Here is a 16334-nt window from a genome sequence, read left to right on the forward strand (position 1 = left end):
CAACTTACAGATTACAGTGGATCTACAAATATACAAAACATTCAGTAACAGATGGAATATTGTTAAATTTCCACTTATTTTTCTTAAGACTTTTCAGGTTGGTCTTATTTGTTCAGGTTATTTACATTTTTTGTGAAAGGATAGTTTGTTAATGTAAATATTTTCACATAATTGTACTTTTTTGCACTAAAACAAAGAGAAAAATTTGGGGTTGTCATTAATTATAGGTTGTTATGATAGTATTTTACTGGTCTGACCCACTTCAGATTAAATTGTGTATGTGGAAACTGAAATAAAATGATTTTGACAGTGTAACTTTTGCATTTCACAAATTCATCCTATGAGCCAGATTGGACACTTTGCCGGGCTGGTTTTGAACCACAGGCCGTATGTTTGACACCTGTGTTCTACAGGAAGGATGTTCAGTTTTCTACTGATAACAAAATCATATTCTTCACCACATAATGATATCTAATCATCATTACTTGTGTTCTGGTAAGACCTTTTTCCTCATATGATCACTATCTCCTGCAGGCCTGGTGAGTGTGGAAAATATGTTCACAACATCCATTTAGCTACGCCTGGCTTATTTCAGTGCAGTCCTGTTCCTGTTTGTTTAGACTACAGCTTCCCTTATAATCAAAAGCTTCCTTGTCCATTTTTATTTAATGTGGACTTCATTGTCTTCCTAAATGGTTATTCCTTGATTTAACATCTTAAGTTTACTTTATGAGGTGATAGTCACATTCTTATCAACATTATTAACATTAACGCTAAACCAGAATTACTACATCTTATTACATGAGGCCATTACATCCTATTCATATGTTTTCTCTCTTATTCCTGTTCAGTTCCCATCATAGAGCTTTTAAATAGGATTTTTAAACATACCGCTTATCTGTCCAAGAAACCGAAGTAAGACAAATGCCTCTATGAAAGGGCGGCACATGCTGATAAGAAATGAAACCAAACCAAGCAGTCATGCAGCCTCCCTTTGCTGTTTAATGTTTAACTACCCTGCCGTCACAAAAGGGAGGAGGAAACTTGTATGAGCTGACTGTTGGCTGACAGTTGACTCAGACTGTGGTGAAACTACATGACTCTGGACGAGGAACCTGTGAGAACGCTTCAGGATTTCCTAGGGATCCTAAGAAATGGGAAAGGATGGACCAGTCTCAGCGGCTTAGATGTATCTGTGAGGTTAAGATTCTGAATGCTTAATAATAATTTTTAGAGCATAGTATTCTTTACAGGTGTCCTCAAACTTTTCACTTTGAAGTGTAACTCACTGTTAAACATACTGTGAGTTGCAAATCTCTTGGATGCTCCTTAAGATTTCAGACAAAGGAAAATCTTCAATATATGCTGTTACCTCGGGGAAACGCTCACCACCAGATCTTGGTTCTAATCACAGACTGCGCCCAGTACTGCTGATAAGCTGAAGGACAAAATCAATACCTGGAAAATCTGTGCTCACCACTCAGCCACCATGAGTGAGGAAATAGAGATAGGAGATGAAAAAGACTGGAGTCAGCTTGAACCAAACTATCCGATCAAAATATTCCTGACAGTCTTTTACAGTCTAATCCTAGTGACGGGTATTGTGGGTAATGCAGTCACTATCCGAGTGACCCAAGTTCTGAAGCGCAATGGCTACCTGCAGAAAAATGTGACTGACCATATGGTTAGCCTGGCCTGCTCAGACCTCCTTGTGCTTCTAATCGGCATGCCAGTGGAGCTCTACAGCGCCATCTGGTTCCCATTCACATCTGAATCTGGCAATGTCGCCTGCAAAATCTACAACTTCTTGTTTGAAGCTTGCAGCTATGCTACCATCCTCAACGTAGCAACACTCAGTTTTGAGCGCTACATCGCCATCTGTCACCCCTTTCGTTTCAAGGCTTTGGGTGGGAAGCGAACCTCTGGCCTCATCACCTTCGCTTGGCTCGTGTCTGTGCTTGTGGCCCTGCCATTGCTGGTTGCCACAGGAACACAGGGCCACATTCCCTTCCTACAAGATACACCTGTCCAGAATCTAACTTTCTGTACAAACCTGAGGGAACACTGGGTGATGTACAGGGTCAGCATTTTTGTAACTTTTATTGTCTACATGATTGTATTGATCTGTGTGGTCTTCATGTGCCGGGCTATGATACTGGTCTTGAAGAAACCCTTGGGTGATGTGGATAGAGGGACCAAAGAAACACAACTATCACCAAGGCATGAAAGTTCCAAGATCAAGACAGCAAGGAAGCAGACCATCATATTTCTTGGTAAGTCATTTGAAGAACCTTAAAATCCATCAGGTAGAGTTAGATTTGAGCCATGATTGAACTGATGTAGTTTGGTTGTGTTTTTGCTACATGCTAAACATAGAAACTAGAAGTTTGGTACATTTTGACCAAAACCTTAACCTGAACCCAAATCAAAGGAACACATTATGTTTGATCTTACACTCATAGGCCTAACCCAGTGGTTCCCAACCTTTTTTGGCTTGTGACCCCATTTAAACATCACATATTTCTGGCAACCCCAGATATTCAAAACAGAGATGTTTTTCTAAATAAGATTAATTGGTTTTTTACCACGTAATATTTTGCTATACTATGCTGCAAATAAACAAAAATTTTAGATGACATTTAGTCTATATAATGTATTTTTTAATTATTATGGATGGAGGCAGAAAAGCCAGGTATAGATTACTGCACAAAGTGAGAATTTAATTTTCCTTGGTCAGGTTATGTACAGTCAGTCCAGCTTGTATTTACAAGGCTGACAATTAATACTGAACAAACACAAACTCAAACTATGAATTATGAAAGAGCTACAGCATCTTCAACTGGCCACAAAGAACATTTGAAAGATAAACAGTACCATAGTGCTTCAGTTTCACCTTCAGAGTTTGTCATGTCTTTTATGTATTGGGATTGTCTCTCTCAACTTACCATATATATATATATATATATATATATATATATATATATATATATATATATATATATATATATATATATATATTTTTTTTTTTTTTTTAATTTATTTATTTATTTTTTTTTTCTTTTTTATCAATTACTAGAAATTTCAGACGACCCCATTTGAATTTCAGGGGATCCTATGTGGGGTCCCAACCCCAAGATTGAAAAACACTGGCCTAACCCAAACCCTAATCCTGAGTAAAAGTTCCATGTTCTTTCACATGAGGTTTGGTTTCCATGAAAAACATTAATGTTTGAATGTTCATTACTCCCCAAAACCACTTAGAGTTGTGTGCGTCTGTCTATGTTGTGTATAGTACGATCATGTGGCCACGTGGAAGCAGAGGCATGAATGTGAATGTTACGGGGAAGAGTGTATGGTGTTACCTGGGATACTGTTTTATTACCACCACTGCCCAGATGTGTCAGACAGCTCTAAAACACCACTATAACTTTGTGTCACAAGTAGAGGTGAGAAAACACCATTCCAGACTGTTTCCACTGTTATGACCATTTGATGATTGATTTTACACATAGACACACACATGCTGCTTTTGTTTAGGGTGTGCCCTTGAACTAAAAGAAACAGTACAAATTCATGTTTAAACTTGTTTACCTAACATTTAACCTTGATGGTTAATTCATTCCAGCTGTCAGCCAGAACTGAGTAAGAATATCTGAAGCGTCTCCATGTTACAGAGCAGGGCTGGGAAAATGCTTGTGCTAAAGCTCACAAAATTTTTATAAAGTCATTTTCAAATATTGCAATTTAAATGGTTAATGTGCGTATTATATGCTACACCTGTGAGCTAAATAAATGCAAAAATAATATACCAGACGTATAAATATATATATATATGTATATATATATATATGTGTGTGTGTGTATGTGTGTATATATATATATATATATATATATATATATATATATATATATATATATATATATATATATGTAAAGTACACTGACTCTAAAGTAATATTAATACATTGCATGTGGGAGTGCAGAAAAATATAAATATTTTGGAGGGAGATTAAGAATATAATCGCAAAAATTATTTCCAAGTGGATTACATTGGGCCTCAAGTTATTTTTATTAGCCATTTGCCCAGAAACTATAGTAAAATAAGGCTAAAGACGTTCATTTTGTCTTCTGTTTATGTAAATATAATCTTTTCTTTTGTTCAGACAAGGAATAGTTTTTAGTTTTTAGATGTTACCTGCTTGACAGTTTCGACTGTGACTCCAGTCTTCCTCAGAAACACGTCGGATGACGCTTCTGAGGAAGACTGGAGTCTTCACATGCACTCAGTCTTGGTAAGCAGATTCTGATTTTCATTTAACTGAATTACCTCTGTTAAAAAAAAAAAGAAAAGAGAAGCTTGATTTAATGTTCTATTTTTTTGTGACGTTACCATTATTTTTGTTTTAATCAAAATGATACAGTTATGTAAATGAGCGTAAAATATTATTGATATGAATGCTGTACATTCATGGCTATAAACCTCAATATAATCATTCTGGCAAAAAAGAATATCTGAAACATCAGTAACATCCTCAGTGCTTAAAGAGAACTAATTCAAACAACCTTTTAAAGGAGCAATTTATAATGTATGCACACACTGATTTAGCAAAAATGAATCACTCATAACAATGCTTGCTGTGAGAAAAAAATCCTAGTGGGGAGGGTTTTTTTTCATAGCTCACTGCTAAATACTTTTCATTGAAGTGATTCACCCTCCAGTGGTACAGAAACTCAAGCAGAGAATGTGCTCTATGTTACTTTTTTTTTTTTTTTTTACCTCTGGTATTGGAGGTATTGTGATCACCTTGCGTTGTGTGTTTGCGTGCGTGTTTGTTTGTTGTTAGCAAGATGACTCAAAAAGTTATGGACGGATTTTCATGAAATTTTCAGGAAATGTTGATACTGTCACAAGGAAGAAATTATTAAATCTTGGTGGTGATTGGGGGGGGGGGTCTGTCTTGGCGAAGGTCTGTGCTCTCCAAGTGCTGTTCTTGTTTTAAATGTATTTTTGAATAACCAGGGCAGTTTTGAAGTAGCATCAAAGTTAGCTTGATAATCAGATAACCCTGGCATATAACATCTGAACTTGAACTTAAAAAAAAACCCCATAAACCTAATATAATGTTGCATTGCAACAGAAACGTTTAACCAAACTATCTTTCTGCCATTTTAGCTTAAAAGTATTTCTTTAAAAGCGCGAGTTATGTTTCTTATATAGTCTCTGTGACTATACTTTTTACTGCTGTGAATGTCTCTTACCAAATGATAATTTTCCTGACTACCATCACCACCCAAAGGCATTAAGAAACTGCATTTAGATAATAAGAAAAACAATAGTCAGTTATAGAATCAGAAAGAGTGTTTCTCTCAGTTTGGTATTGAGTCTGCAAGAATTATTTTCAAAGATAGTTATATAAGAAAAGCTTATAAAGATAGCTAATTATCTACAATTGCTAACACGTTCATATTATTGCTAAGTTATCTGCTTGCTGAGACACTATTCAGCAAGTTATCTACCGTTGTCACAAATTTCCTATATAATTCTGGTGGCTTTGTTGACAGTATTGATCTTAGAAATTGCCCCTTTGAGGTAAAAGGGAGAATTCAGACATATTTCTCTTCCTGGCAGGTCTGCGTAAGATCAAACAGAACTAAAAATCTGAATAATAAAATGGGAAATAACAAAACCATTCTGGTCTAGTGGACATCATCTAGCACTGGGTATGACAAGGCACGGGTCCAGAGTGTTGACAGGTGCTGATATAGCCAAGTGTAGGGAGACAAAAATGAAAACAGATAGGGGACACATCAATATATACTGGAGACAAACTCCCAAGATCCCTAGGCCATACAGCAGTCAGCAGCCGCCACAGATAGCAGCCACATGGATGAACACCACATTGTCAGGAAGCAGGACACAAATGAAATTTTTGAAAATTGGAAAGGAAGCTGAATCATATAAACAGAACCATGTTTTTACAAAGCTGTCAGAGAAAACACATACAGTTTAGACTATCAATATTTCTTATTCTGGAGATTTTTTTTCTTTTATAATTCAGATGATATTTATGGGCTGTAAAGTGTTTGAGCATCTTCAGCTCATTGTTCATTCCACAGTTGAAGCCCATTATCACCCTTCTTATCAAGCTCATTTCCATCTGCGGCAGCAGACAGTTGTTGATGACTAGTAAGTACCTGGTGAAGAGAATTTAACAAGTCAAATACTTCCCTCAGGAGTGAGCAGAGGTCAAACCAGATGCAAAGCAGAATCAAGATTGGACATTTAACAGTTGACTAGTGGCACAACAAATAAATACTAATAATTAATAAATAAATACTAATTTTTGCTAGAAGTTTCAAGAGGACCTATCACATTCATTTCCAGGTCCATTTTTCTTTCTTTTTTTTTTTTATGCAATATTTACAATTTATAATAAAATATACTGACCTTTTCTGACACACAGGAGGTAGTCTATTGGATTAAACATACCATTGGCCAATTATATCAGTCTACACCCTCCTTTGTTTGAGCTATCTGTATGAAATTTGTTATAAAAGCCCCCCCCTTGCTACAACCTAGCAACTACACTCAAAAAGGCCAAGTTCTATAAAGATCAGGATTATTAAAGGATTATTATCACGTATAATACTAGCAGTTCCATCAGGTAACTTGTGTCCTTGCCCGTTGTCAAGTACACGTAAGTACTAAGTCACTGCTCTGTCATCCAGGCATGGTCAGAGACATGTTGTCTCCTTCACAGGCTGTTTCAGCACCGGTAGTGATGAAGCCTTGCTGATTTGTCCAATTACCTGGGCTGTAATGGACTGGTCACTGACCCCATGCAGCAGACACCAGTCTAAGATGACACATTATCGAACGGTGCTGGGTTGCGTCTCTAGGACAATGGTGGAGTGCAAAGCTTACAGCTGCACAAACAGCAAGCGCGAACACATGTTTTTCACTCAGTCTGCTCACTGACTACTGCTTGCTTACTTGCACTCCATCACCCTTGCTAATACACAAGGCACAATTAATGTGGTAAGCATTACTACTACAGGTACACTTTAAGGCAGGCCTGCTTGGTTCTTAGTGGTAGGTCAGGGCCAGTGCTGGTGCTGGTGTCTAAAGGTCAAATCTCTGATTGATTTGATAAGATGGAGCCTACTTGAAAACTTGTCCCTAGTGTTATCGGAGATGTGTTACCACTTTAGCTGCTGTCATTAACAGGTAGCTGGTGTCTAGCAGGACAATCCACATACCTCACCGGCTGTCAACTTACAAGACCCAATTGGTCAAAGTTGGTTTTACTACTGTGAGAACAGCTTTATTTTGGCAAATGATTTTGAAATAATGTCGCTGGCTCTTATTAGACTGTGGTGATCAGCAGCATCTGTCCCACTCTGAGCTCAGCTTTATCATGATAGGTTCTGTTGAAATGTATGTCATGTGACTTTTCTGTGTGAACACTTTCTGCATCAACTCTATGTCTATACTGGTCTTTTCTTGTTTAAGATTATCCCCTTGAAGACCCAAACATCCACTGCTGACCAAAAGCATCTACTGATCTAAAATGTTTAATAACTATCAGGCCTGTAATGGTACATGTACCGAACTGAACTGTTTCGGTACACACCTGTTTGGTTCGGTACACAGCTGTACCGAAACGGCACAGTATGATGAGAAAAAGAAAAAGGAACTAAAGACGTCGGTTGATGTGGAACTTTAAATCCGCGCAAGTTTTACACGGACATATGGAACTAGCGCACAACGACCCGAAATATGAAATAGCAGCTGATATAAGGTTAAAAAAACAACAAATATGATGTGAACCTGGAAGGAAGAGACTGAAGACCCTCCACCATCATTACAGTCCAGTTTAGGATCACATCAAGTCCCGGTGAAAGACAATAACGAGGAAAGAGACGCTGATAAGACGAATGCTGTTTGGCCCCTATGAACTACGGTAGTTGTAAAACACACTAGCTCTGTCTGTCTGTCTGTCTGTCTGTCTCACACACCCACACACACACACACACACACACACACACACGCTGTATAACATGTAAAGTATGTAAAGTTTCACTTTCGTTTCACGCCAGCGTTAGTTACGTTGGTCATGGACCATATCCTCCCTTGGCTCCGACAACCCCACCGCCGTGTTTCTGATGAATCGCACCCTGCACACGCAGACACAAGTACACAAAGTGGCCTAAACAGTTTGTTCAATGTCTTAAAATAAATAATTTGGTTAATTTTGTTGTCAATGTAGCTCTTCAGTGTGTTCAAAGAGAATATGAGTTTGTCCTCTTGTTAATATTGCACTTCATGTGGAATTTTTTTATTTTTATGCAGAATGTGAACTGACAGAACTGTGATTAGATTTTTGTTGTTTGTTCAAAACTACCTTTCAGGGAAAAGTGCAATACTAATGTTTAAAATACATTTAGTAATATTTTATTTATTTTATTTTCTATTTGATTCATAGGAGCAGAATTATATTATTCCTGTTTTTCTATATTCTATTGTCTCCAAAAATTTTGGGAAAAATGTTCAAAAATTCATAAATGCATTAAAGACATTTTGAGGGGTTTTCTTTCTTCCCCTACTGAACCGAAAAAAAAAAAAAAAAAACGAACTGTGGCTTTCAAAACCGAAAACGTACCAAACCAAAAATTTTGTGTACCGTTACAGGCCTAATAACTATTAATTCACTAATCTTATCAATACATGTAAATAATTTGTATAAAATACAGTTTGTCATCTTTTCATGATCCTCTATATTATAAAAGCCAAGTTGCCTCTGTGTATATGTGTGTGTGTCTGGGGATTGACACAAAATCCGGAAAGAGCTGACTGCTGTATATGGCACATGTATATATTTTTGGTCAGGGAAGACAGTAGCAAAAACAGCAAGTTGATAGGACCAATATTTTGGGAGATATTAGTAATTTTGGAAGACAGTAGCCTTACAATCACATTGCTATGGCCAGAATGCTTTGGCAGTGACTGATGGACAAATGCAGTAGGCTACAGCATGCACGAATACATAACAACATAAAAACTACCACATCTAGAACCTGTGGATCCCCATGGATCAATGCGCTAGTCAGATATGACCCATTTGGAAGTTCAGAGACTCTGTAGTAAATGTGGAAACACCGTCATCTTCTACAACATTGATTCAACAGTAAAACCCATTCCAATTCCATATTCTGTCTCTGATTTTGTCTAATAACCTTATAATTTACTCTGAGCTTTAATGAATATCTTCAGTATCAGTAAATTAAATATAAGAAAGTACATGATTTTCACTGAATAATACAAAATGCAGATAATGCTATAATGAATGGGAACTTACTTGGGAAAGACAAAAGAAAACCATGTGGACATTGTGACAAAAATAGTTGTGGTCTTCAAAGGTTGCATCAGCCCTGAACTAGCCCTGGAACCACTTCAGTAGAAAAGGAGCTTTTGACATGTGAAATGACTAACCTCACCATGTGGAAGGGTTCCATCTAAACAGGCTCCCCCCAGAATTCATTGAAAAGCCACTGATGCTCTATCCTTGTCTTAGCACCAGCCAAGGTGAGTGTAATTGGTTTAGAGAAATACAATCATCATTTAGACCATGGATGATAATGGGCTCAGCCAGACCTTTCTACAGCACTGGCACATCACTAAAATGAAGTGTGGTGGTGTGGCTATGCAAGACTAACACTGGTCTAATGTGCAGCCTGTCATCTCAGAAAGAAACCAATTTAGCTCCAGCATGTGCTATTAAAGGCTTTATGATCTGTGAGGGAGGGAAAAAAAGTTTTATCTCAGAAAAACTTTATACTCTGCTGTTAACCCACTTTTTACCCACTTACTATAAGCTTGAATATTTGGATATACTTGAATATATTTCTTTTTTTCTTTTTCATGTTAATTCTTATCTTAAAGGGGATCTATGCAGTATTACAACTTTCAAACAGTAACAAAATGACTGTAAAATATTAATTGAGTGTTTATGATAAAGTGCTCTGTAGTTATGCTAAAGATGCCATCAATGTATTGGATTGTAGAGACATGCACCTAAAATATTTATAGTGACGGGGGATTTATGTGACCACTAAAGGAAGTAGTGAGTTATTCTGCCATTTTCCTATGGTGAAGTAAGCAGCCTTTGACCAAAGCACCAGAAAGTGACCGAGCATAATAGCAATAATAATAATAATAATAATGATAAATTCTATTCATAGGCGCCTTTCTTGGCACTCAAGGACACCGTACAGTAAAACAGGAGAGTATAACTGACTATAATTGACTTTTAAAGTCAAAGAAAGGGATGAAGTGATCAAATTTAGCATTGTTGTTTTCACCACTGGACACAGCTCTAAATGAAAAGAATGGAGTTTAATGCTAAAATGGCACCATTTATGTAGATTTTCTCTTACTATATTGTTTTTTTAATCCGTTATGCAAGGTCTCTCCCTCACATTTCACATGATCTGTCTGACGTTTACCTTTATGAACTCTTTCAGAGAACATCAATCTACTATTTTAAGAAAATGAATTTGCATGTCATGTTATTGTTATCTATTTTTTTTTGCCACCCAATAAAATTTAAAATAAAAAATTTTGGGTAATGACCCTTAGTCAGTTAGAAAGGCAGAATTAGTTCAGTTTTCAATGGTATGGTATATTATGTTCAAACAGAGAAGAGAACAGATTTTGAAGAGTCTTTACTTAGTCTGATTCATAATATGAGAAAAAATACCCATAATAAAAAGCAGAAAACCTGCTATATTGCATGTTTTTGTGTGACATCTCAAAATACATTCTTATTGATTTACATGTTTATGTGGTGTGGATGGCCTTAAAAAGTTGTAAAAGAAACATCTTTGCTACTTAAATGCAGTTTTTTTCTGCTGGTAAAATCTATTGCTGATGTGAAAATGTCAACTGACAAGAGTCTTAACATTCAGGCCTCAAGAATGTGAATGTATTTATATCATTTAAGTTTTCAATAAAGTTTGTAAAGGTTTTCATCCAGCAAAATTTTAAACTAATGATTGATACATGCAGGCTTACTGTTTATCTTTTAATAAAGTTCCCTGAACTGTACTCCAATTCCATCCATTAGACATCAAACATCTGCTTGTATATTTTTCAGTTTTCTTCGCTACAGAATGACAACACTGTGGTTCTTCATTTGTTCTGTGATTCAATTATCAGTCAAATGTAAATCATCACTGGTTTAATTATGTATTTAGTAATGGACAGCGTGAGAATCAGATTGAGTTTCCCTGCTCTGATGACCTCAGATAGATTGGAATCTGAGGTATCAGCTGCATTACAACCAGTGCTTCAAATGGGATTTTATCCATTTGTCACACTCACTATGTAGCTTAATTGCTTGGTTTAACATGATTGTGTTGTGCTGTAAGGATGTAAATTCATACCTGATTACATAGATTCATCCTGATTGTTTTTCACTCAAGAGTCTGGAGAAATACTTGAGATGATGGATAAATTACACATTAGTGCTTTTAAGTGTGCCTGTTCTGGTCATGCTTACGACATTAATTATGCTTTGTGTATTATTTACTTACTTATTGAGTGGAAAGCACGTGTTCGCAAATGTTGTGTGTGCATTTGTAAGCTTTGCATTACGCTATTGTCCTAGAGACGTGAGCCAGTGCTGGCCGATAATTGGTCATCTTAGACTGGTGTCTGCTACATGGGGTCGGTGACCAGTCCATTGCAGCCCCGGTAATTGGACAATACAACAAGACTGCATCACTAACAATGCTGGAACAGCCTGTGAAGAAGGCAACATGTTGCTGACCATGACTGACTGACAGAGCAGTGACTTAGTACTAGTGCGTACTTCATAAGAACTTGGCTTTTTTGAGTGTAGTTGCTAACTTGTAGCAAGGGGGGACTTTTATAGGTACCCTTTAATTACAGTATAAAGTAATATTATTAGATTTATTTCATTTGGATACTTAAAAACATTTAAAAGGTTTTAAAAGGTTTTTAAAGGCAAGGCAAGTTTATTTGTATAGCACAATCCATCAGGGGCGTAGAATTGCATAGAGATGCTAGGGGCATGTCCCTACCAATATCCATCCACTACGGTGTTGTTCCTACCAATCCAACCACTGTCTGTGGTGTTTAGTCAATGATTATGGCACACAAAGGGTTAATAGTTGGTCTCTGCTAGAAGTCCTGCCTCTAACCTAATTATCACTCTCTGATTGGCTCTGCTGTTTTGCTATCGTACATGTGATTCGCTGTCCCCGCTGTTACTCCATCTACTTGTAAACGCTACAGTTATCCGCTAGTTGGACAGGACAGGACAGGACAGGAAAAAAAAAAAAAGTTGGAGGCAGTCCATATCTCCAACCACTAAGCGTAAGTTGTCAACATGTTTGCATTTGTTCTGCCTGGGTCACGTCAGCTAGACGGATTTGATTATCAGAGGTGTCATTTACGTTTACATTTGTACATGTGTCTGTGCGTGCATGCCTATGCGTGCCAGTGCGTGCAGGGCCAGTTTGTGGCATAGGCTGATAACTGATAATATGATAATTTCTCATTAATTGTCTTAAAAATAAAGAAATGACAGTTAAAAAACCAACCAACCAACCCCCCCCCCATAATTTCTCAGGTAAACTCTCCCAGACCAGTGCTCACTGTGTGTGTGAGTGACAGAGACAGAGCAGAGCTGAATGACAGTCAGACAGGTGTTGAACTAAACATCCAGGTAAAGGTTGGAGAGTTTATCACCATGAAAAGGCCTTCCAAGGCCTTAGCTGCACAGTTTAGAAGCAGAGAAAAGAGGAGGCAGAAAAGTAATCCAATTATAGAGGAATGTAACCTTTTATAATGTTAAAAAACATTTTATGTTGCTAGCAACAGCTAGCTGAACTGAAATGAAGCAAAGTTGGCAAATAATGGAACTGTGGATGATTAAGATATGAGATATCTGCTAAGGTGTGTGGTTTACTGCTGCTGAACTGGTTTATATACAGGGGTTGGACAAAATAATGGAAACACCTTAAAAAATCAACAAAATATAATTTAATATGGTGTAGGTCTGCCTTTTGCGGCAGTTACAGCCTCAATTCTCCGAGGTATTGATTCATACAACTTGTGAATTGTTTCCAAAGGAATTTTAAGCCATTCTTCAGTTAGAATACCCTCCAACTCTTTTAGAGACGATGGCGGTGGAAATCGACGTCTTACTTGAATCTCTAAAACTGACCATAAATGCTCAATAATGTTGAGGTCTGGGGACTGTGCCGGCCATACGAGATGCTCAACTTCATTAGAATGTTCCTTATGCCATTCTTTAACAATTCTAGCTGTATGGATTGGGGCATTATCATCTTGAGGTGAAGGTGTTTCCATTATTTTGTCCAACCCCTGTATGTTTCTATGTGGTTTATCTCTGTTTTTATGTGGTTTATATATGTTTCTCTCTGGTTTACTGCTGGTTGGCTGATTTACATGTGTTTCTATTTGGTTTATAAATGTTTCTACCTGGTTTATATATGTTTCTATGTGGTTTACTGCTAGTTGGCTGTTTGATATATGTTTCTATGTGGTTTATAAATGTTTCTATCTGATGTATTTATGTTTCTATGTGGTTTACTGCTGGCTGCTTTGTGCACGTCCTCTCATGCTTCATGTATCTCCTCTCCGTGCCCCCCCCCCCATATGTATGTGTGTGTGTTTGTGTGTATGTGTGTGTTTTTTAAGGGGGGGGCCCACCAAATTTATATCTCGCCTAGGGTGCCAAAATGGCTAGAACCGACTGACTATGATTGTTTGCTTGTTTGATCAGCTCTACATGACGTGAAATTATGATTGCAAATGCAAAAAACATCAACTTTCAGGAGTGCTGCCTTGGAGCACTTTTGTGTCCCCACCAATGTCAGAATCAAACCTACTCCCTTGCAATTCATACACAGGGCAATTCACAGCGCTTTACAAAAATGAAAAAGAGACAAGTTAAAAACACACAATTACAATTAAAACATAATCAATAAAACATAAATAATAATCAATTAAAATAAAGTAAAAGAGAAGAGTGCAGATAGAATCCTCTCAGTTGTTCTATGGACAGTTGAATAGAGCCATTTTCAACCTGGACTTAAACATTGTCAGAGTAGATGCCTGTCTCACATCATCAGGAAGACTGTTCCAGAGTTTAGCTGCATGGAACTGAAATGCAGCTCCACTGTGTTTAGTCCTGACTCTGGGCACCAGCAAAAAAACAGTCCTTTAGGTTCTCAGGGTCCGAGTTGGTTCATATGAGGCCAACATGTCACAGATGTACTTTGGTGCTAGACCATGGACAGACTTACACACAAGCAGAGCTGTTTTAAAGTGTATTCTCTGAGTGACAGGAAGCCAGTGCAGAGATCTGAGCACAGGACTAATATGGTCGTACTTCCTGGTTCAAGTCAGGACCCAATCAGCAGCGGTCTGGATGTACTGCAGCTGTCCTACAGTTTGTTTAGAGAGTCCAGTGAGAAGTACAGATGAGGGAGTTACTTTTAGTAATATTTTTCTTTGCAGAGGAGGAATAATGTCATGTGGTCTGATGAGTTGAGACTGATCCTGTTCCACAGTAATGGGTGCAACAGCACTGCCCATTAGGCCTAGTGTCATACCTACAGTCTTCTGCAGTGAACACAGTAGCAATGAGAATTTGCCGATTTAACTGACAAGGCACTTTTTTCACACTGACATTTACTGCAATTAGTGCTAATATGAACATCATCTGAAATCATAGTTATGAGACAGAACAAACAAACCATTCCCCACAAGAATGCTGATGCTGCTATAAAAAGGTTTTAAATAGATTAAGATGTTTACATAGGCAGGAAGGTTGATTAAATGAATAAATCCCTCCAGTAACTGAAGATATTTTACCTTTGAATTACACAGTATAGGCATTAGAGAGGAGATCAGTGTATTGAGTTTGATGCTCCCTGGTTTCATTAGAAATACAGTTAGCAAAACATTCCAACATCATCCTGTTGAAGCTGTCATTTACTTTTAAGACACATGATCTTAAACACACCTACAGTATCAGAGCAAAATTAGCATATAAGTATTTCCAGAACATATTAAATATTGTTGTGGGCTTTTCTACTATTTTTCATCTTTTCATTGCATATGTTCTAATATTTATTCCAGTCATTCATTACACATGTTAAGGACACCTTAAACTGTACTGAAACACTGCTATTAAAATAAAGTAATAAAAAAAAACATGCTACCTGATCCAGATGAAAAATGAATGTTGATTATCTGCAACCTCTACACCAGAGGCGATTTCACATAGACTGCAAGGGAAGCTCGGCTTCCCCTAAAATTACGAAAATTAAATGTTCAAATATGTACGGTTGTGTTGACATTTCATTGACTACAAATGTGTTAGAACATGTTCATCTCACAGATGAGTTCGTTCAGAATCAGCCTTATCACAAATCAACGGACTCGATGTAACTTCTCATACATTCCCGTTGTGCTGTTTTCTCATACGATCTCTGCTCAGTGCATTTGCCTGTAGAAGCCTGGCATCCATGTACCTCAATGGGACTTCATGGAACAGTTTTTTTTCATTGCCTCAAAACTGGACGGTAACTGGATAAATGCCACGATGTTGTCCCGCCCCCTGGGGGTGAATGGAGCTGTGGGGCCTCGGCTGGGCTGGATGCCAGGCTTCCACGTGCTGATTGGAGGATCAGTCGAAACACTGAATCCCATTTGATTGACAGCTGTTTTGAGATATACTCCTTCACTTGACAGAGTTCAGTTTAATACCATTGTGCATTCTGCTATGAAATTGAGAGAGAAACCACAACGAAATTACTTGTTCATTTCTTGCACTGTAAGTAAAACACACTCATTGTACTTCCTTGTTTCAATTTAACATAATTTCAATGTTTTCTTGTTTAGTTGGTATGATAAGGTCACTGGCCATTTTCTTAAAAAGGAACAGAGGGCTGAATTTATGTTTAAATAGCTTGGCTTTTTTTTTTTTTAATGTAAGCCGACAATGAGCTTCCCCTCTCTGAAAGATGAGCAGCTGCCACTGCTCTACACCTGTCACTCAGATACCTGTTACTGCTACATAGAGCAGCTGGTTGTGCTGTTGTTGACATTGGCACTGTTATCTCATCTACACTTCTGCAAACTATGACTGCACATCAGCCTGGCATCTTTGTTTTACTGTATTAGGAATTGAACAAGTAAAAGGAAAAATATGATCTTTTCATAATAATTACGTTTGTTTTTACTATTTTTATTTAAAGTGAAAAAATACTGTGTG

At 37.4% G+C, this 16334-nt stretch overlaps 1 protein-coding gene across 1 annotated transcript in view; it reads left to right on the forward strand.

The window, feature by feature from the left end:
• Positions 1 to 1123: 1123 nt before the first annotated feature.
• The window catches only part of LOC115412195 (G-protein coupled receptor 39), a 59374-nt gene continuing 44163 nt past the window's right edge, over positions 1124 to 16334 (forward strand). The window contains exon 1 of the mRNA XM_030124545.1: positions 1124 to 2273. Coding sequence (XP_029980405.1) covers positions 1490 to 2273 — 784 coding nt within the window. The 5' untranslated portion in view covers positions 1124 to 1489. The remainder of the gene's footprint in view (positions 2274 to 16334) is intronic.

The sequence above is a fragment of the Sphaeramia orbicularis genome, chromosome 21 (assembly GCF_902148855.1).
Source record: "Sphaeramia orbicularis chromosome 21, fSphaOr1.1, whole genome shotgun sequence".
In the NCBI taxonomy this organism is placed as follows: domain Eukaryota; kingdom Metazoa; phylum Chordata; class Actinopteri; order Kurtiformes; family Apogonidae; genus Sphaeramia; species Sphaeramia orbicularis.